Source organism: Amia ocellicauda, chromosome 19 (genome assembly GCF_036373705.1).
Source record: "Amia ocellicauda isolate fAmiCal2 chromosome 19, fAmiCal2.hap1, whole genome shotgun sequence".
NCBI lineage: Eukaryota > Metazoa > Chordata > Actinopteri > Amiiformes > Amiidae > Amia > Amia ocellicauda.
The window spans coordinates 8,796,076-8,819,584 of NC_089868.1; the positions used below are offsets into that span (position 1 = coordinate 8,796,076).

Below are 23,509 nucleotides of genomic sequence, written 5' to 3' on the forward strand. Positions count from 1 at the left end.
GATAGACGTTTTTCTATCGTCATACGATATATATCGTCATATCGCACAGCACTAATAAGAACATAAGAAAGTTTACAAATGAGAGGAGGCCATTTATAACTAAGTGATCCAAGGATCCTATCCAGTCTATTTTTAAATGTTCCCAAATTTTCAGTTTCAACCACATCGCTGGGGAGTTTGTTCAGATTGTGATGCCTCTCTGTGTGAAGATGCGTCTCCTGTTTTCTGTCTTGAATGCCTTGAAGCCCAATTTCCATTTGTGTCCCCGGGTGCGTGTGTCCCTGCTGATCTGGAAAAGCTCCTCTGGTTTGATGTGGTCGATGCCTTTAATGATTTTGAAGACTTGAATCAAGTCCCCATGTAGTCTCCTCTGTTCCAGGGTGAAAATGCTCAGTTCCCTCAGTCTCTCAGTAGGACATTCCCTTCAGACCTGGAATAAGTCTGGTTGCTCTCCTCTGAACTGCCTCTAGAGCAGCGATATCTTTCTTTAAGTGTGGAGCCCAGAACTGTACACAGTATTGCAGATGAGCTCTAACTAGCGCATTGTACAGTCTGAACATTACTGCCCTTGTTTTAAATTCTACATGTTTGACAATATACCCTAGCATTTTGTTTGCCTTTTTTATTGCTTCCCCACATTGTTTGAATGGAGAAAGTGAGGAGTCCAAGTAGACTCCTAGGTCTTTCTCATGCGTTACTTAATCTAGTTCTATTCCTCCCATAGTGTAATTATAGTGGACATTGTTGTTACCTGCATGTAATACCACACCTGAATAATATCTAAGTCCCTTTGAATAACCTGTGCTGCTGAGATTGTATCTTCTGAGCCACCTATTTTAGCATCATCTGCACATTTTACAAGATTGCTAATTATCCATTAATATAGATTAGAAAAAGCACAGGCCCTAGTACTGATCCCTGTGGAACTCCACTAACAACCTCACTCCAGTTAGAAGCAACTCCTCTTATCGACACCCTCTGTTTCCTATACATCAACCAGTACATAATCCATCTACTTACATTACCCTGAATACCTACATCTTCCAATTTTAGGATCAATCTTTGGTGTGGAACCTTGTCAAAATCTTTCTGAAAATCTAAGTATATCATATCATATGCTTTCACGTGCTTTCTACATCACATAGCTAAATAAACGTGATGTATATTTAAGTTAATGTGCTGTGAGATTTGTCAATACACTGTATGGGAGTCAGGCACTCATACACACACACACACACACACACACACAGACATATAACCCCCTGAGAAGATCTATATGCAGGTATGGTGCTCTCCCAATACTGAAATCTTGCACGAATGGCATTCAAACTCATTGGCTGTCTTGAGAGAATTATTCTGGAATGGCTCCGTTTCGAGGCAGGCTTGCTGTAATCACAGCACATTTCTACATACTTGATCTACCCTTAGGGCCATTATACTACATCATAAAGAATGCCTACCTTAAGAAAAGGTCAATATTAAGCCCGCACCCTAAATCTGTTAAGTACACTTCAATGCACTAAAAACAACAGAGTCATTGAACAGGTATAACTGGAAATACAGTACAGATCAGTAAATTGTCCAAGATAGCTCTTACTGTTGCTCAATTCATTCTTCAATTATTCAAGTTAGTTCTCTCCTTAACTTAAAAGTATGTGATCAGATTAGCTTTCTTGTTTAATGTAAAATGCGAGGCGAAATTGTATTTAATTTACCGTAGAACAACTGAAGTAATCCTCAGAGGCACACTTCTATGTAGATTAGGGGTGGGTTAGAGTACTTAAGTACTACTTGAATACTCTACAATTATACATTTATCTCTAGAATATAGTTCAATATAATTTTTAATTACTCAGTCATACAACTTAAATGTGTATGCAACCTTAACGTACATTAACGTGCATTTTTAATGTAAATGTAGGCAGGTTTAAACCTTAGTAACATTTATGAACCAAATGCAGTAGTTCAGATTCAGTTTGAGTATTTGATATTTACCAATGCTAGAGTACTCAATTCCCATCCCTAGTAGAGAGAACAATGTAACCAAGGGCACAACATCCGTCAGGGTTGCAGTTATTTTCCACTCTTGACTTCCACAGAGTTTGGAGCTGCTGAGTGCTGACTGACAAGAAAACAATCTTGTTTGAAATGTGGAGGCTAAATGGGGAAAGTGGACCACTATATTGATTACAAAAGGTGAAGGTGTCTAAGATTAATTTTCCATTTCATTTCTCTGGAGGGCTGCATTCAATTAAAACTCATTGTGGGGTGGGGGGGAGGGGAGGAGGATCCAGATTTTTGTTAAGATTTAAATACAACAATTAATGAACAATGCAACATCCAACTAAACCGAGAAGATGAGAAGACACCCACAACTAACCCTGCAATACAGGACATTTAAACTTATACCACAGATTTACCATTACCTGAAATGCTACACCTTAGCATTCAGCTATTGTAAACAGCACCTATTTCTTTAACTAGCCAATGGGGACTTGAGTCTTAAATTGGTTTATTATGCACCTCTGAAGAGGTTTTGCTTTTCAGTAACTTACTGAGAGAAATATCAGAAGATTATCTTCACAGACTAGATTTAAGGCTCTTTTTGTAAGGCAGCATTCACTTGTATGAGATGCTATAATTGTAAACCTTTTAGGGCAGTATATTTCTGTGGTGCTTATCCAGTGCTATAGACACCCTTCTTACCAGGTCATGATGGCTACTTTTGATCCATAATATAAGGATTTTCTACCTGAGCTGAGCCCTGGCACTGAGAGGAATTCTCAGGAGCCTTACAGTATAAAGTAACAATTAGGCGACTCACAAAAACCCATTTACAGTGAAGAATAGCCCACACAGCTGGGTTTCCCTTCACCTACCCAGACTATCTGAGAAATCTAAGACCAAGGTCTAGCGGTGCATTACCTCAATCTTTCCTTTGTCCTCAGTATATAGTTTGACTGTCCTAATCACGGGATGACATTGCATGTTTCTTTGCTGGTGATGCCTCCCTGGATGCAGCAGCCCACCAGACTGACTGCCCTTGTTCTCCTTAAAGAGCTCAGGGTTGCTTGAGCATCCTAAATGTTCCCTGTCATGCTGGCAGCCATTAGAGAAGGGTTATAATTACCATGAGTGAGAGCAACACCAGGGTGGTGAATCATAGCTGAATCAATGCTGTTACTCTAATGCTGGCTGGGTCCAGTCTACCTCCTAGTTCAGCCTATGCAAAATGAAAAGTTGAAAACTGAAGCTTAATTAAGTAATTTGTAGAAACCAGAAACATGAAAATTAAATGTTTTTTTTATTAGAAATAATTTTACATTTCCATATATAAAACACACTTTTTACATGTTTTTAATGTTCCAGTTTAATACAGGTTGCAATATCATTATACAACACTTAAAGCTAAGGTGTAATGCAATGTGCCGTTGCTTAAGTCTTTTGAATAATGAGAACAGTTATCCCATATAAAGTAGGGGATAAACTATATTATTACTTACATTAAACCACTATGAAACTTTGCTCTGAGTCAGGAACAGTAAATTAAGGAAAACATTTTTTTCTATAACTGTATGAAACAACATCTACCAGACTACATTATGCCAGCCGCAGTGGTGTAGTCGGAGGCATATGCCCACATAATAAGAAGGGAACTTGGCGTATACCCTCCTCTTATAATTGCTTAAACTAATTCTGTCATTCATCTGCCCTTCCCCCCCATAAAACTATGTGGAGGGATTGAGATTCAGACTCTTTAAATGTTACTTTGAAGTAGTCATCTACAGGAGAATTCACAGCTTGACAAGGCTTTGCATAAGTCTACAACCCGACAACAAGCACAAGCTGTAAGGACCTGACCAGCTTCCTGAGGAGTCTGAAGAATTCATATTGAATGATATGAAAGATTGATACTAATCTGTGTATTCATTATCTATGCATGGGGAAAGGTGTAATTTTTCATTTCTAACAAGGGCTGTCAGGTACTACTCGAACAGCAGGGCGACGTGTGGTCTAGCTGAAAGGCGAACAGGGATTTTATAACAAACATCAATGACTGCTGCCCGTCGGATGAAATTTGAAACAATGTCAGATGATCACTGTGAATAGATTTAGATGACAAAACTAAAACACACACAATACATATGTTGTCTTACATACAAACACCTACAGTTTAGGAATGGAGTGCAATAAATTAAAATCAAAGCACGGTAGACGCCTTGATGATCTATTGTCAGGTTCACATAGACTTAAAAGAAATTTGACATCAGAAATATAATATGGAATAAGAAAAAAATATATATAAACAATAACAGCACCAAATTTTGTTCTGTCAGCACATACACAGCAGCACCTTTTGGACAGAAGGCAGAGAATTAGTTTCAGGGGCAGTCACCCAGAAGTCTAACCAAACATGAGTGAGTGTGACCTTTTTCAAAGCCACAGGGAGTTTGAAATTGTACCTTTCAAGTCTCATTATAGTACTGCACGATCATGGTTTCCCAAGAACAGAACACTCCAGAACACCATCACAACATCACACCACTGCCATTGCAGGCAGTGCCTGAAAAGCCAACACACTGCAGCAGCTGACTCAAGAGATGCCTGTTTTACCATTCTTTCCATCAAGGAGAAGACAGTTCCCATTTCAGGGTAAAATCGTGAATCAAACCCAGAGCTGAATGCATAACTGGAAATTATGGGGGAATGATTGTACAGACCAATTAGAGTAATCATCCATAAAGCCTTCATCAGGACCACACTGAGGTTATTAAAAAGGAAAGGGCTTAATTTTCCCTTGACTGGTCACACCGTGCATTATGTTGAAATCGAAAAAATGGTTCTTGTGGTTGAAGAGCACCCTTGGAAAAACAGGTTTTATTACCTAAAAAAGCCAGAAACCTAAGCTGCTCTGCACTGAATGTCTCATTGCTGGTGTGGTCTCCTTCCGGGGCATAGGGGTGATATTTAGTGTCATTACGGTCTAGAGTAAAGGAGTCCAAAGCACCCTATGTCATTTCTGGTATCTCACCCAAATAATACCAAGCTTTATTTAATGACCAACTGGTATCTGGTACTTTAAGGTAAAAATAGTAAATAGTAAACACTGAAAGAACTTGTCCAGTAATGATTAAGCTGAACGGCATTCTCCACCCATGACTTATCATGTAAATGCCTGCATGGGTTTGTTTATTTCTGGGTTGTGTAACTACCTTTGCTATGACACAGCACTTCAGTGAGTTACTTCCTGTAAGGCTAATAAGGGCTAAATTAAGTTATTTTCCCTTATGTTTATGGTCTGAGGGAGCTTACCAAGAATTGCAATAAGGAATGGTTTATGATTGTGTTTTGCTTGGTAATGCCATTATGATGATTTGTTTGAGCTTGAATTTTAATAAAACATATACACAATCTTATACATATCTCAACATATTCCATCAATTTATTACGACAACACACCCATAATGGTGAAATTGAAATTATTATAGTTTCACTCAAGAGCAAGTTAAGACAACTGTCATTGTAGATGTTATATTCTGTCAAACATTCATATTGTTTCTTAAATTCTATATTAGTGTATTGGACATGGTCAGAATTATACCAGACCTATTAAAGTACAGCCGGGTTCACTTAATAATACAAATGCAGAACTGGTAAACACTAAAAAAAAAAGTTAGTATGGTTATAGGAATATATGCATGTTTTAGGTATGAAGAAACTATATATGTTCAATTATTTCAAAATAATGCTGAATCAGACAGGTCACTATTTCCCCCATCATATCTTGAATATCATTATTGTTTCAATTCAAGCACAGTGAATATGTGACTTTATTTGACCCCTGCTACTATTGATTAATTTCATTTTTTAACTGTTTTAATTGAGCGCCTGCTCTCCTTGTTTCGTTCTCCCCAGCAGGTGACACGGACCCATGGACTCTAGATGTGGGACTCCAGCGAGGAGAAAACTGTAAGGAGACGCCGCACTACAACAGCAGGCGGCCATGACTATTGCTCCAATTCCTGTTCTGCTCTCTCCTTCCTCTCGGCATGCACCTGCACGCCATTGCCTCCCTAATCCCTCTAACCTCATCTCCCTGCCTCTCCCCTCCTCCTCCCTCTCTCTGGAGGTCTGTGGAACTGCCACTCAGCTCCAAAAAGGCCAACTTCATCTCCGCTTTTGCCTCCCACCACTCTCTGGATTTCCCCGCTCTCACCGAGACATGGATCTCCCCTGAGAACTCAACCACCCCTGCCGCCCTATCCTCTCTGTTTGGCCTGTCCCATCCCCCTCGTCTTACCGGGCGGGGAGGAAGAACAGGGCTCCTGCTCTCCCCTTCTCTCCTATTCTCTGTCCCCCCTTTTTCTCCTCTATCACGACTAACAGCTTTGATTTCCACACAGTAGAACTCACCTCTTCCTTCTAGTTCTCTACTGCCCTCCTGGTCCACTCGCCTCCTTCCTGGATGAACTCGACTTCATTGACTATTTTTCCCATCTTTCTGTTAACTGCGCTACTTCCTCTTTGTTCTCCTCCCTCACCTCTTCCCTTGATTCTCTCTGTCCTCTCACCTCTCGTCCTGTCCGTCCCTCCCCTCCTTGGCCTTGGATCTCTTCAGTTCTCCACTCCACTCAACTCAATCCAGTTTGTGTGCCGCTGAACAGCTGCCCTTGAACTCTACTGCTCTCTACTTTCCACATTTTCCTCCTCACTCACCTCAGCCAAGAAGTCTTACCTCCAATCACTCTTTGAATCCACCGTCAACAACCCTCGCAAACTCTACTCCACCTTCTCCTGCCTCTTCGGCAGCCCTCCCCGTCCTCCTCCATCCTCTCTCTCTGCTGATGATTTTGACTCCTCCTTCTTCTCCTCCAAGATCACAGACATCCGCATGCTCTTCAACAGTCCCCCCTCCTCTCCCATCCCGCCCAAGTCTCCCACCAATCAAGCTTCCATTCTTCATTCTCACCTTGTTCGGACTCTGAACTTTCCTCTCTCCTCCTAGGTCACAAACCCACAATGTGTGCCCTGGACCCTCTCCCCACTAGCCTCCTCCAAGTGACTGCTCCTGATCTACTCCCCTTCATCTCCTCCCTCCTCTCTGGCTGTTTCCCCTCTGCATTTAAACAAGCTGCTATCATCCCACTCCTCAAGAAACCTACCCTTGACCCTACTTCCCCTCAGAACTACCGCCCTGTCTCCCCAACCCCCTTTCCTCTCAAAGACTCTCAAGCGGGCAGTCCACCGTCAGCTCTCTGCATTTCTTTCCCATCACTCACTCCTGGATCCTCTGCAATCAGGCTTCCGCACAGCTCACTCCACTGAGACGGCTCTCCTGGCAGTCACTGACTCCATCAGCTGTGCTCGGGCGGCCTCCCTCTCCTCAATCCTCATCCTCCTCGATCTCTCCGCAGCATCTGACACTGTCTATCACTCCATCCTCCTCTCCTGCCTCGCTGACCTTGGAATCTCTTGGACTGCTCTCACCTGGTTCTCCTCCTACCTCAGCGACCGGACCTACCAAGTGACATGGTGAGGTTCCTCATCCACCCCCCAACGTCTCCTCACAGGCGTACCCCAAGGCTCCATCCTGTGCCCCCTCCTGTTCTCTCTCTACACTCGCTCCCTGGACCCCCTCATCGCATCCCACGATTTCTCAATTTTTATGCAGATGATGTCCAGATGTTCCTGTCTTTTCCCTCTTCTGACACTCTCATACCCTCTCGCATCTCTTCCTGTTTGTCTGCTATCTGTCTGGATGCACTCGCACCACCTCAAGCTCAACCTCTCCAAATCTGATCTCCTCTTTTCCCCCCCTCTTCCTCACCTTCTGCTGACCTACCCATCTCAGTCCCCTTGGAAACTACGACACTCTCTCCCTCTTCTTCCGCTAAAAACCTACGAGCCACCCTCGATCTTACGCTCTCCTAATCCCAGCACATCACCACACTGACACGCACCTGCAGATTCTTCCTGAGCAACATACGCCGAATCTGTCGCTTCCTCACCGAGTACTCGGCTCAGCTGTTTGTCCAGTCCCTGGTCCTCTCCCGCCTGGATTACTGCAACTCCCTCCTGGCCGGCCTGCCTGCAACTACTACCCGCCGCTCCAGCTCATCCAGAACTCTGCGGCTCGTCTGGTATTCTCTCTGCCCCGATTCGCACATGTTACTCCACTGCTCCGCTCCTTCCACTGGCTCCCGATATTGGCACGCATTCAGTTCAAGACACTGACCCTCACCTACCGATGTCTCGACCACACTGCACCAAGTTACCTTCAGACCCTCGTCTCCCCATACATCCCCTCCAGACCGCTGAGGTCTTCCGGTGGCAAAAGACTAACTCTGGCTCCTCTCAACTCCCCTTCCTCGAGAGCCGCTACTTCTCATCCCTGGCCCCTAAGTGGTAGAACGACCTTCCCACTGAAGTCAAAACAGCAGAGTCCCTGACCTCCTTCCAGCGCTTACTCAAAACACATTTCAGACTCTACTTGTAATGTAGTAATTTATTCTCCTGTAAGATTGCACTTTTATTTTTATTTTGATTTCCCTTATGCTCCCTTTCCCTTAGCTCTTAACTTTGACTTAACATCTTTGACTGCACTTACAATCTAGGATGTACGACCTTATATATTGTTTACTGTACATCTCATATACACTTGTGTAAATTCTAAATTTGTTAAATGTATTATGCCTTGAACTGCACTGTATTATTACACTTTGTATTGCTCTTATATTTTGTAAGTCGCCCTGGAGAAGGGTGTCTGCTAAGAAATAATAATAATAATAATAATAAAATTAATTTGTTTGCTTAATTGAAGCTCTAATGGTTAGTTTAACAGTCATTTCACAGATGATGCCCTCGCATTTTTTAAATCAGCATGCAGTCGTCACCCAGTTATTGCAAGATCTGATGAAGCATTTAAATGAAGGCAATTTAAATTGAACAGGCTGTTGTATAGGACATTTGTTTTTAATGATGGTGTGTAATAAGCAGTTATGGCTGATACAGACAATGCAAACGGATCACAGGCTTGTCAATTTAAGGAACATTTAAGGCAATAATGGGAGCTGCCTTGGAGACCTGCCAGAGTCCTTCATCACACAGTATGGTCTACAGAGATGGATCCTGGCTGCATGAACTTTCTGACAATGAGACCCATACTGCGCTAAATGACAAGTAACATTCACCACCAAAGACAAACTTAATATTCACACAATGGTCCCTTTTCACACTTTGTTCCTGCTTGTTTTGGAAGAATGGTAGAACCCCCCCCATAAAAATGGGACGGCTTTTATTAAAACACTTGAGACTGTGCTGTGCTAAATCCCTATTGAAACACTGCTCAAAGAGATGGCTTTAGATGGGATAGGATTTATGAGAGATCAAATAAATGTAAGTAAACTGAAAATAAGTGCCTGAGAAATGCAGCACATTTGGCAGGGTATTAACATCTACCCAAAAATCCTTTTGCGTTTAAGCATATTACGCAGTTAGACAAGTTAGGATATACATACATTACCATTACACATTATCTGTTTGGTAGCATTTGTTTTGTTGTCTCAAGCTGCTTATCAAAATAATTCATCATATAATATCAGGCACAGGCACTACGTATGCCATAGGTCTTGCCATCTTCCTCACGTGCATACTCATTGTACAAAACATGGTTCAGAGTCATTAGTAAGGTAACTAAGAAGCTTCCTGAACATCTTAGGGTCCAAAAATATAATATACTAGTGTTCAACACAATGCATGAAAAGCAAAAACATTCTCCTACTCACACTGCCTGTTAAAGAAATATTAAACACTTATTCTGTTGAACAGGGAGTAGCAGAGTTAATCTCAAAGGAAATCTGTACAACAGTGTTTTGCAGCTTCAGTTCTCTAGGGTCAGCAAGAGTTATAGTTCAGTTGCATAGGAGCTAGGAAAGGGGTTCAGTGAAAACCAGAAATGTACTAGCCCTCGAGGAATGGATTTGAAGAGCAGTGGCTGGCAAACCCTATCCGGAAGTGCTGTGGTTACTGGATTGGTTTAATTAACTGATCGGCCTAACAGTCTTCCTGGGGCTGCACATTCTATTACTAGTGCATTTGAATAAGAATAATGTTCTCATCTCAAGTCATTAATTGCAAAATACCTTAAAACAGTGTTCAATATGTCTAATTGTTAACCAGATTAATTAGTTAATTGGGAACTCCAGCTGGCATGAACACCAGAAGAACACGAGTCTGAGAACATTGTATTAACTACTGTTTCCTGCAAGCAGGTGGAGATTTAATGAGACCTATGGATGGATATGAAAACAGCCATCCAGAAACAGGATTGCCCTCCACTGGAGTAGCGCAGAAATACATTAGTAATGTGAAGAGCACAGTGCAGGCTGTTGGGCAGTCTGTGGCACAGGAAGAAACATGAGTCCCTTTCTTCTCTTACCTTGATGTTGCAGGCTTGTTCCATCAGGCGCCGAGCATTCTCTGCTGCGCGGTACCGTTTTGGCAGCTGGACACGGAAGAACTTCAGGGCCCCCTCGAAATCTGCCTGCAGCAGGTCTTCCTTTGAGGTCTGCAACATAGCAAAGCTTGGCTCAGTTTATGATTCAGGAAGCAAACGGAGCATTAATACAGCAACTTTGCTAGTGTATCATAAATACCAGTGTTAATCCAGTTAAATAGATACGCCTTCCTCTGCATCTCCCTAACTCACATGGCAAAACCATCTTCTATCAGTGTGTTTTTAAAGGGTTATGAGCTAGGGATGTAAAATGCTTCATTTAATCCTTAACCTGCAATCCCAAAACTGCAACAGGAAACACTACCTTGAGCATAAGTGTGAGCTGCAGACCATGGCAAATACACAAGAGATAGATCTGTCTCATCAACATAATAATTTCCACGTCAAGAGCGCAACACACAATTTATACAGCCAGTTCGCTGGAAGGCCTCTGTGTAGCTCTTCATCAGCCACAAGATACACCATGTCATTATTGGGATACTAAATTAAAAGTACAGATCACCATCAATATCTCTGCTGTGTGGAGGAGTTTTAATGCCGGAGTTAGTATTTCAGGTTCTCGTGAGATTGATGTATCAGACTTGTTTCCAATCAAGAATTAATAAGAACAAAGACATGGAGCCACAACTATATATTATAGGACTTAAGACAGGCCTCAGAACCCACAATGATATATACGTCTGCTTTCTCATCAAAATACCTTTCATGCCGAAACTGCACTTGCTATCATGTTAGTACTGTGATAAAAATGTGGCATTACAACCTATTGGATTATAAGGCGTCATATGGCATTGAAGAGCATCAATGAGCAATACTGAAACACTTTAATCCAATGGGCAGCTGAGGCCAGATCACTGCAGGTGCAAACACACTCTCACTCTCACTTGTGTCTAAAGGAAATTAAGCACTTGACCGGAAAACTGCTGATGGAGTCAATATTATCAGCAAACAATCCTCCTCAGAATAAGGTTAACTTCCTTAGTGAAGAAAACCATAAACTGTAATCTGTAACACAGGCTGGCAATATGGTATCAACTGGCTTTCTGTCACAGCAAGCAATACTAGCAAGAAGGCCTAAATGCAGAACTATATGTTTTTAATATGTTTTATCACTAGAGTTCAGTTCCTGCAAGAAGCACGTCAGCAGCCTACAACTGCTCAGGATCTCAAAGCAAACCACTACCTTTCTTGAATATCACAGTGGGAGTTATTGCTTCATAATTTACAACACAAGAGCTTTTACAAAATGCAACAGATTACAGTGTATGGTTTTCTTCACTAAGGAAGTTTAATTAGGAAGTAGGTGTATAGACACCTTTTCACATTTTACAGAGTGTGAGGAAATACAATAACGGTGGTAGATATATTTCTAAACTAAACAAAACCATGAAACACAACTCTGTTCTGGAAAAATTAAATAATAATAACTTGAATAGGTCATATCCCACAAAGGTATACAAAGCTTGTTCCATGCAATGCAGTCTACATGCCAAATGACGATGCAATTTTGTTTTCCTGCCTATACTTGTTAATATACTGTTCAGGATGCAAGATCACAACACCACTGTGGGATGAGAAGAATAGAGCACCAGAAAATTATATTTTAAAAAAAGAGAATGGATGTGAAATGAATTGATGAAAAACACAGAATTTAAAAGACACCATTACAATGCAAGTAAAGATAACTTTCTTTTAATAATATATAATAAAAATAACCTGCTTTGGTTTTCCTAATAAAACCAGTTTAGTACCCAACCTCATTTTGTAAGCTTCTACAAATGCTTTTCTTGTATATTAAAAACATCCCATGCATTAACAATATACTTGCAATTGGTGTGCGTGACCAAGCTTTCTCTGTCTACAGTTTTCCTTTTACAGAAGACTGCACCCTGATTGCAGGGCTACTTGCTTCATGTCTGTCCTTGCATGCAGTAGGAATCTCTCCATTCTGCACCTTGTTAACTGGTTTAGTGCAGCGTGACTGTTCTGGTTTAGCACTAGAATAGCAGAATTAGATGAAGAGAGGCATTTAACATCAGTCGGAAGCACACGCACACACAAAAACCTTTCCAAAAAACACTATCCTGACCTTTTTCTATTGTCCTTTCTCTAGGATCCTGTTGTTATCATCATTAATATTTGGAGCAAACATAAGAATCTTCAACCTCTTTCATATTTATTGAAACAGTGCCGGCACTTATTACATCTTTGTTATGCTTGTCAATGAAGTGGTCTATCCTGGGATGGATTCAAAAAGCATTTTCAACTGTATCAAATAGAAAAGGCGACTTAGGTCAAGATTACACTTCACACCATGTTAAGTTTGTAAACACAATGGGTTGTTATTTATGGGAATACAATATTTACTTTTTTTCTGCAGAGGGATGGGAGTACAAATGAGTGGATTACTGTTCAGTCTCAGGATGGGTTTAAAGAAGAGCATCTGTTTAAACTGCAGGGGTCTATATATATATATATATACCGTTCATCTATATACCGTTCAATGTTTAGCCTTAGACTATGAAACAGTACTTTAGTATCTAAACTGCAGCTTAAGCATTACTACTGGCTTTATGTACCCATAAGCAAAAATACTTTAGAAACCATGCAAAATATACGCACAATTATAAACATGAAAAAATTAAAATCTCCATACACCTTTAAAGCAAATGTTTGATTTGACAATTTCCACTGTAATTTGGAGGGTGCATGCTACTTCATTTTGGTTTACTTAATATTTCACAAACATTTTACAAATGCCCTGAATTTATCCTGAACGTTGTTATGCTTAATGGATATCATGGTCTTTGCAATTGAAAATACTGCATACTACAGTCTCAGTACCCACACTGAGGCAATCATATTTCCTCAGTTTTTATGTGAAATTCATTTTTTTCAATTTCCTGTTATTCATAAATATGGCATCATTCTATGCAACTGGCCTGTTTACATGTAATTTGTAATATTACATCTTAAAAGTAAAAAAATAAAAAATAATAATATTATATATATATATATATATTATATATATATATATATATATATATATATATATTGCATATTAAATAGTTAGTTTGGAGCAAACATCAGATTATAAACATTTCATAATAAATAATGTTTAATTAGAAGACCAGCATTTTGTAGTTGAAAGCTATAAACAATAACTAAAAACAAATCTAGAAATTATTTCATGAGGTGTCAATGTACTCTTAAGGACCACAGAATTACCATTTCAAATTATGTAACAGGAAACAAAACAGTTCTGTCCCCCCATTTTGTTTCCTTTTTTAAAGTGAGATTTTTTTAAATCCTCAGTTCATCCTACATTTCTCTGATGGAGGTTCTTCAGTGATAGTGTTTACCTGTCTGGGAGCCTCTGTCATGATTGACTATGCTGCTGTTGTGCAGCTACTCAATTCCAGCCTACACAGATTCTGCTGATTGCTGATTGCTCTGTGTGCAGTATTGCTGATAGCTTGGTGCTGTGCGCTTAGTAATTGGACAACTTCTAACTGACTCTCTGCAGGGTTAATGAGGTCTAGCAGAAATTTGATTTTTCAATTGAGGGGCCTACATTTCTTTTGAGCAGCCAAAGCATTCCAAGTTCGAAACATGTATTTGTGTCATTTCAACCTGAATAACCTGTATTTCAGACTGCTTCAAGTGGTCAGTGAAGTCACTCGAATTAGAAAAATTAAGTAAGAAACACACCAGTTACTACAGTATGTAAAACATGTTACACCGCTTGACATTTTACCTGCTGGGTAAAAATATGGATGGAAATCAACTGAAAGCATTAGTGTAATACCGTAAAACTTCCAAAACTCTAATGTTATTTCTCACTTTAACTATATATATATATATATATATATATATATATATAAATACACACACACACACACACACACACACACACACACACACACACCGATCAGCCATAACATTATGACCACCTGCCTAATATTGTGTAGGTCCCTCTTTTGCCGCCAAAACAGCTCTGACCCGTCGAGGCATGGACTCCACTAGACCTCTGAAGGTGTGCTGTGGTATCTGGCACCAAGACGTTAGCAGCAGATCCTTTAAGTCCTGTAAGTTGTGAGATGGGGCCTCCATGGATCGGACTTGTTTGTCCAGCACATCCCACAGATGCTCGATTGGATTGAGATCTGGTGAATTTGGAGGCCAAGTCAACACCTTGAACTCGTGATTCATCAGACCAGGCTACCTTCTTCCATTGCTCCGTGGTCCAGTTTTGATGCTCACGTGCCCATTGTAGGCTCTTTCGGCAGTGGACAGGGGTCAGCATGGGCACCCTGACAGGTCTGCGGCTACGCAGCCCCATACGCAACAAACTGCGATGCACTGTGTTTTCTGACACCTTTCTATCAGAACCAGCATTAACTTTGTCAGCAATTTGAGCTACAGTAGCTCGTCTGTTGGATCGGACCACATGGGCCAGTCTTTGCTCCCCACATGCATCAATGAGCCTGTCGCCGGTTCACCGCTTTTCCTTCCTTGGACCACTTTTGATAGGTACTGACCACTGCAGACCGGGAACACCCTACAAGAGCTGCAGTGTTGGAGATGCTCTGACCCAGTCGTCTAGCCATCACAATTTGGCCCTTGTCAAAGTCGCTCAGATCCTTACACTTGCCCATTTTTACTGCTTCTAACACATCAACTTTGAGGACAAAATGTTCACTTGCTGCCTAATACAGTGGGGGAAAAAAGTATTTGATCCCCTGCTGATTTTGTACGTTTGCCCACTGACAAAGAAATGATCAGCCTATAATTTTAATGGTAATTTAAGACACCTGTCCACAGAAGCAATCAATCAATCAGATTCCAAACTCTCCAGCATGTCCAAGACCAATGAGCTGTCCAAGGATGTCAGGGACAAGATTGTAGACCTACACAAGGCTGGAATGGGCTACAAGACCATTGCCAAGCAGCTTGGTGAGAAGGTGACAACAGTTGGTGCGATTATTCGCAAATGGAAGAAACACAAAATAACTGTCAGTCTCCCTCGGTCTGGGGCTCCATGCAAGATCTCACCTCGTGGAGTTTCAATGATCATGAGAACAGTGAGGAATCAGCCCAGAACTACACAGGAGGATCTTGTTAATGATCTCAAGGCAGCTGGGACCATAGTCACCAAGAGAACAATTGGTAACACACTACGCCATGAAGGACTGAAATCCTGCAGTGCCTGCAAGGTCCCCCTGCTCAAGAAAGCACATGTACAGGCCCGTCTGAAGTTTGCCAACATCTGAATGATTCAGAGGAGAACTGGGTGAAAGTGTTGTGGTCAGATGAGACCAAAATCAAGCTCTTTGGCATCAACTCAACTCGCCGTGTTTGGAGGAGGAGGAATGACCCCAAGAACACCATCCCCACCGTCAAACATGGAGGTGGAAACATTATGCTTTGGGGGTGTTTTTCTGCTAAGGGGACAGGACAACTGCACCGCATCAAAGGGACGATGGATGGGGGCCATGTACCGTCAAATCTTGGGTGAGAACCTCCTTCCCTCAGCCAGCGCATTGAAAATGGGTCGTGGATGGGTATTCCAGCATGACAATGACCCAAAACACACAGCCAAGGCAACAAAGGAGTGGCTCAAGAAGAAGCACAATAAGGTCCTGGAGTGGCCTAGCCAGTCTCCAGACCTTAATCCCATAGAAAATCTGTGGAGGGAGCTGAAGGTTCGAGTTGCCAAACGTCAGCCTCGAAACCTTAATGACTTGGAGAGGATCTGCAAAGAGGAGTGGGACAAAATCCCTCCTGAGATGTGTGCAAACCTGGTGGCCAACTACAAGAAACGTCTGACCTCTGTGATTGCCAACAAGGGTTTTGCCACCAAGTACTAAGTCGAAGGGGTCAAATACTTATTTCCCTTATTAACATGCAAATCAATTTATAACTTTTTTGAAATGCGTTTTTCTGGATTTTTTGTTGTTATTCTGTCTCTCACTGTTAAAATACACCTACCATTAAAATTATAGACTGACCATTTCTTTGTCAGTGGGCAAACGTACAAAATCAGCAGGGGATCAAATACTTTTTTCCCTCACTGTATATCCCACCCACTGACAGGTGCCATGATAACGAGATTATCAGTGTTATTCACTTCACCTGTCAGTGGTCATAATGTTATGGCCAATCGGTGTATAGCTGTATATTTGTATTGCTATTAATTGTAGTGACTGAACTGTCAATTGCGACATAAACAATGCATTAATGAAGTATAATGTTGATCGTTTGTTTTAAAGGGTATTTCCACAGTTTTGATGAAGTGCTTTGTGTTTATTTCGCGAGAGTTCACAGTATATTGAATCTTAGACTGCTAACAGAATTACCGGTTTCTTGTTTTCAATTCAGTGTGTAGTTCACCATACAGTGAATGTGATTTGCTTGCATCTTTGGAAAGCAAATGATTAAAAAATAATAATTTAAAAAATAAATAAAAGCCTGGCCTATTAGCCTAGTTCTACAATGAAGAAATGTTTCCAGGCTCTCCTTACCTTGCATGAGTCCACAATGTATTTTTATTTATTAATGTTTAATACAAACGCCAGTCTCCGTCCAGTTGACACCGGAGCTTCTTGCAGTTATTTGGAATAAACGCTGGGGGCGTTTAATTGAAGTTTTACGGTATTTTTAATGTTTTTTTTAATTTTTAGATCTTACTGTATATAAGGAACATGAGCTTTGATAAACATATCTGTAGTAAGTAAGAACCTTGGAATAATGGTGACAGCTGATATTGATCATTACAAATAAAAACACTTCAATCGAAAAAACAAAGGAACATATTGCATATTGAAATGAAACAGACAAAAACAAAAAAAGCCTCAGGGTAGGGAATCTAACTGGCTACAAATGCTTGAAATGTAGTCATCATGCTTCATTCATTTAATAATAACAATTGCTATCCCAAAAAATGCTAGAGAGGTACGTTTAAAGTTCTCTTTGCAACAGATTACATAAGAACAAATTGTGATCTCTCGTGAAACATGTCTGTCACACTGAATTGTTAGAAGACGACTCAGTGAAGGTGGATTTCAAGATTTTAAAGCAATTATAAAAAGTCTTGGTGGTCTTGGAGAGTAGCCACAAAAATAGTTTACATGTGTAAAGACTGTTGGGGCCACTGAGGCAAGGTGCTTTGGTCAGATGAAAAGCCATTATGACATTTTTCATGTTTACTAACCTCATATCGATTCCATAAATGCTTTTAAAGGCTTTTATATCATAACTTTTTATGCTACTCAAGCTCTGCTTTTGGTTAAAGGTTTTTGGTGGCTGTATTCAACTGCTGGAGAGCTGGGGGGGCATTTAATCCTCACTTCATTGCTTCTGCTGTCAAATCTGGCAGTGGAAATGCAATGATCTGGGAAATATATTGCTATCAAGTGTTAGCATTCTTTTTTATGTGAGGATGATAAGAGTTCGAAGACATGTACAAATTGTTGGGAAAATACATGGCTTCTGAAACACTGTTCCCGACAAGATAATAAAATCACATGCCAGCAGAGCAGGGTTTGCAAGGAGCCAGGTTCCCCATCTCTGCTAGCAAGCCCTGACTTCAGGTGGTATTTAAACAAGTTTACAGAGCCACTCAGTGGTTAGACACTATAATTGCAGCACATGATATGAAGTGTATATCATTCAGTACACCTTATAAGAGTTTCTTTCAGGAACAGTTTTTTTGGTTCTTACACTGACTTTGTTGCATCTGAATTGTGCCTGTTGACCTTATCTACACATACACCACAAAACCACTAAGTTACTAACCCTCCACTGTTAATGATTACCAGTATGCCACTTCACCACTGTGAGAGGAGGAAGATGTTCTTCTGTAGCCAGCATGGTTACTGAAACAACACAGAGACAGAAAGGCCCAAACCTATAATACAGGATAGGTCTGACTGATAGGATCTGGGTTACTTCTTCACAGTGAAGTGAAACAAAGGCCTTTAAGACTATAACAGGCTATTAGCCTTGATGCAAATAACCTATAAAACATGCAAATTCAACAAAACTCAATATTATCCTTGTTAATGCATCCAATCCACCCATCCAATTATTTTTTACCATCTATCACATCATGTATATAATATAGAATAGTAAGGGCTGGGCAATTTCAGTCCAGTCAGTTTTTCCATCATTATTTAATGTATCATTATTGGGATAAGAAGTGAAATCACCTGTTCATTACAGGTCTTAATCAGGAACCTATGAAACCTGCAGGAAACCTATCATGGAGGACAGAAAATACAAAAGGCGGGGCTAATGTTAAATGCAATAAACACTCAAAAATAAAACCTTCCTGTTTTCTTTGCTTTCCCCTTCAATGTATCTGAGACAGATTTTAAGCACAAAGTCTGTGCTGAACTAACCCTTTATCTGTGATCCAAAACAGGTGTCTGTCTGTTCAACTGGGTTAGCTGAGTGCAAGACAGTGCTACAGAGATGGTTGTTTTGTTCTTCTGATCATAAGAATCTGTAACAATAATTGACACTAGACAAGCCATTTCAATGAGCGCAGGAGTTCAATGATAAAAGCCATACTAATTATAAAAATAAATCAAAATGGGAAGCAGAGTATGACAGCATGTGCAGCAGCTGGCAGAGGTTTAATCACCTCTCAGAAACCCAGAGCCACCTCGTCTGTACTCCCAGACTGACACTGTGAGCACACCCATTAAGTCAAACAGTTGCCAGATTAGTCCCTTACTTACACTTCATGCAAGGCACGAGGTAATAATAGCATAATTGCAGGGTTGGACCATATTAAACAACAACAGCAACAACAATAAAACGATTTCCAGTAGAGTGGAAAAACAAACAAACAATGACAACAACAACAACAAATAAATGAATAAATGAATATAAATGTCGTGTCTCTCAGATTCGGTAAATAAACAGACTTCAACACGCAACCCTCACCGCTAGAAGACGAGGCACAAACAGCCGATGCCCCATCCCTAGGAACTCCAGGACGCGGCATGCACAATCTGTGACCAGTCTGCTGCGGTCGTCACCCGCCTCCTCTGCTCTCTTTACCGGCGGGGGCAACTGAGGAGGGGGCTGGGGAGGTGGAAGCCCCTTTTCCGGGTGCAGGACACAGGAAGGCTCCAGCGTGCTGGCCTCAATGGTTGGGGTTGAGCTGGCCAGGGTTTGACAGGACGATTCAATGAAGAAGAACTGGGTGGGTGGGGGGGATTACCAGCTAGCCTGGATGAGGCAGAGCCGTGGCAGGACTGTCCATCCAAGGGGGTAAAAAAAGGTATTTATGTCTTTAAGTTCAACTCCATTTTGGTAAAGGAACCATTGCCTTTAACAGCACCTTTGTTAGTTTTTTCCTTTTCAAAGTTGAAATGAAAATGGTTGCATGGCAACAGTCACTTCATACTACAGTACAAGGAAATTTATGACAGACAAGGCATCTCATTCGAGCGAAGGACGGTCTCCATTCCACAACAATCTCCTTGCAGCGAGTTGAGCAAACAGTAGACCTCCAAAAAAATAAAAAAAATAAAACCATACACTGAACTGAGAAGTTTGAGTGATTCAGTGCACTGGTCTCAGCTTGACTTAACTGGCATGTACAAGTGATCTACCACTCCCAAAATGACTTCTCTTTAGTCTTTGAAATTGATTCCCACCGTTACTGAGGAAAGGTAAAAAGGAAAACACACGGGCACACATAATGAGGTTGGACAGTCTGTCCTCCAGCCTTTTTTGAAACAGTTAATAGGTTTTCAATATGGCAGTTTCAGAAAATCCCTTTGAAGTTTAGGAGGGAAAAATAATTCAGTTGAATTAATTCTTCAGCCTTAGGCTTAAAAGGTTATCTCTTGTTTTCTCCATTTAGACCAGAAGACACTGATATGTTTGCGGAAAAAAGAAAAGAACAAGAAAATCACACTTTTGCTTTAGCTGAACCCGGAAACATGCAAAATAGATATGTTGCAAATCATTACTGATTCCATAGCTGAAGGAGACTTGGTTTTCAAGGAAATACTTTCAGATCGACGATCAAGGCAAAGCAAGGATAGAGAGTGAATTAGGAGCATGCTTCTAAGCCTTTAAATAAATAAAACAATCAAAATTCACTGCAGATTTTAATAGATCAATGACTAATAGCACGAATGTGTTCAGTAAATTAAAAAGAAAAAAAAAGAGAATCCATTCACAGGGAATCAGAGCTGTATCCTTTGGGCAAGGCTTGCAGTGGCAGGTCTGCTCCTATGCTTTGATAAGAAGGGTCCATTGTAGAAAGCTGGACTGGGATGGTCGGTGTGTCGTGATGGAGCAAGGAGCTGTAAAGGGAAGCCACTGCCGGTGAGAGTAGTGGTGGCGGCGGCAGCGGTAGCAACAGCAGCAGCAGCAGCAGCAGCAGAAGCGAGGATGAGAAATTCAGGGCAGAGCAGAGAAGCTGCAGGCTGGCTGATGATCTCATAGCCATCCATGAAACGTGACAGCTCCTACTGCTGTGCGCTCTGAATTAGTAATGGGGAGGGCATGTGAATAAACAGAAAGTGGAGTCTCGGGGGAGAATGCTGTAATAGGAAGCCAATAGAAAGACGGCAGTGCAATCCCCATCAAACCCCCCTCCCATCCTTCCCCTGCTTCAACTGTATCTCCATCTGTAGCCTACATATATGTGCACACATAAACACGCACGCACAGACAACACTGCACACACACATATACGGCTAATGTCTGCTGTGGATTGAGGTGGTGGCTGAGGAAAGCTGCAAGTGCATGGCTCCTTTTATCAATGATTCACAGGTTAGAGGAGGAGGATGGTGGTGGTAAGAGAGGGGGGGTGTCTTTATAGCTTTCCTGGATTTGTTCCCGTGTTAATTAAAATAAAAAGGGTCTCCAGTTTAAGACATGGCAGTAGCAATCAGTGCTAATCCAATGTAGCTTGTCTTGCTTGTTAAATTCAAGAGGCACATTAATATTAACGTACACAGAGGGTGCGGGGATAGCAGAATATTGCGTAGGCTCATCAGAAGAGAAAGTATTTCACAAAAAAACACGCAAAAGGCAGAGTATAAAACAAAATGAATTCATAAATACAGCTCACAAAAGTAAATGCCATCTGGTTTCATGGCTTATTCTCAAAATACATTAGCAGCTAAAACAACAAGAGTACATTTATGTGTTGTTCAGTTTTAGGTACTTGACTGCTAAAACTAGCTTAATATATTTTGTATAATATAAAGAACAAACATAACTGTGGGTGAAATTATTTCTACAGCTAACAATACTAATACTTATAATGCCTGTAATAATGCACTTGAATTATAGAGCACCATCTTTTGAGAAAACCATAGCGGTCAATGATGACTGCCTTTTATTCCTGTGTGATAAACATTACACATACACCGCTGCTATAAACATTAAATACATATACTTGTAAGGATTTCTCATAAACCGCTTCAATTACACTGTAAACAAGGTGGAAAAGGCATTTAAGTGGTGATAGATTTGACATCTCAAAAGCTTTCACCTGAGTAATGTAGCCTTCTCATTCTGTTTTCCTGTTGGATACTAATGGTATACAATACAATATTATAAACAATTGAATCTGTCGGGGCTATGATATTTCATTCTAATTACGAAAGTATTTATCTAATTATTCACCAGGACATTATTCTCAGATGTTTATCAAGTGAACGATCAAAATTAGCAATAACCCATTCAGGATTAGGCCCTTGAGGTTTGATTTTAATGGCCTCATGCAGGAGGAGGTGCTTAGGAGCCATGCACTGTTATCCCCCTGGGTTGAGTTGCTTGAAATGTGTAGGGGTGTGGCAAACACATTCCCAGCCAGGGTAAAATGCAAGTTGCCTTGAAGCCACAGAATTCCCTTTTGGTACTGCTGCATTAACCAGAGCTCAGAATAAAGCACCTGGAGGTGGCGCTAGGCAGGCATAGCATTACTGTGCCCAACGCTGTGTGCCCATGAATGCAGATCAAAAGCAGTTCAAGCTACAAATTCAGAAATGGATAAACTGAAAAAACAAGGCATCTAGTTATGAAGGAGAGGACATTACAAAAGAAAATTCATAGGGAAAAACTAAGGCAGCCTACCCTACAGTCTTTAGTGCATGTTAATAGTCTGCAGATCAAGCAGGTCTTGAGTGTTTATACTGTCTTGAACATTTATTTCTTATACACGTGAGAGGAAAATAATTGAGTACGATTATCTCTGCATGGGACAGTGTGCAGTGTGTGAGCTCTAACTTTAAGAACTGGAATGTACTGGTGATAAATGATCTCTGAAGCAGAAACTCACAGTTCCACATTTTTCACAAAGGGTTTGATTGGCAAATTGTTATGAGTGTCTCTGATACAGCTTCCCTTCCCTTCATAACTTAACAGAAGGGAGATTCATCAGTGGAATAAAACATTTCATTTTTTGCCTCATAATTACAGTTGAAATATGATATGCTCCTCAAATATGATATGCTGCTCAAGACAAAATACTTCTTGCATTTTCCAAAAACAATGTTTTATTGCAATATGCAATATGTTTTATTCTAATTATGGTATTTTAAGAAGGAACGTGATTATTTGTATGCTTGGTACTCTGTTCGTTTAACCACTTCAACACCATTACGCGTGCACATACGTCAAATGAAAACCCTCACACAGTGGCATACCGAACCTGCGTTCACCAAGATTCTTATTCTATTAGCGGCTTCTCAGTCTAGCACTTCAGGTCTCCAAAGGCAGTGCTCGTACTGTAGAATATGTACTGAAAGTCGTCAAGGGTGACCATGTAACGTTTTTATATAATCGCATGTCGTTTAGAGCTTCCAACGTACCTGTGCGCTTATAGAAGTCTTCTGTGTATTGCGGCAATCCATTCAACCTTTTACATAGTATATAAATAGACTTTCATATTATTATTAGAGATATTAGAGGTACCGGTATCGGTCCGATACAGGCCAAAAACACTGGCTCGGATAT

At 40.8% G+C, this 23,509-nt stretch overlaps 1 protein-coding gene across 2 annotated transcripts in view; it reads right to left on the reverse strand.

Moving 5' to 3' along the window:
- The window catches only part of rabgap1l (RAB GTPase activating protein 1-like), a 219,621-nt gene that overhangs the window by 39,716 nt on the left and 156,396 nt on the right, over positions 1-23,509 (reverse strand). For both annotated transcript variants that reach the window (XM_066692340.1, XM_066692341.1), the window contains exon 19: positions 10,439-10,567. In XM_066692340.1, the coding sequence (XP_066548437.1) occupies positions 10,439-10,567 (129 nt within the window). The remainder of the gene's footprint in view (positions 1-10,438; positions 10,568-23,509) is intronic.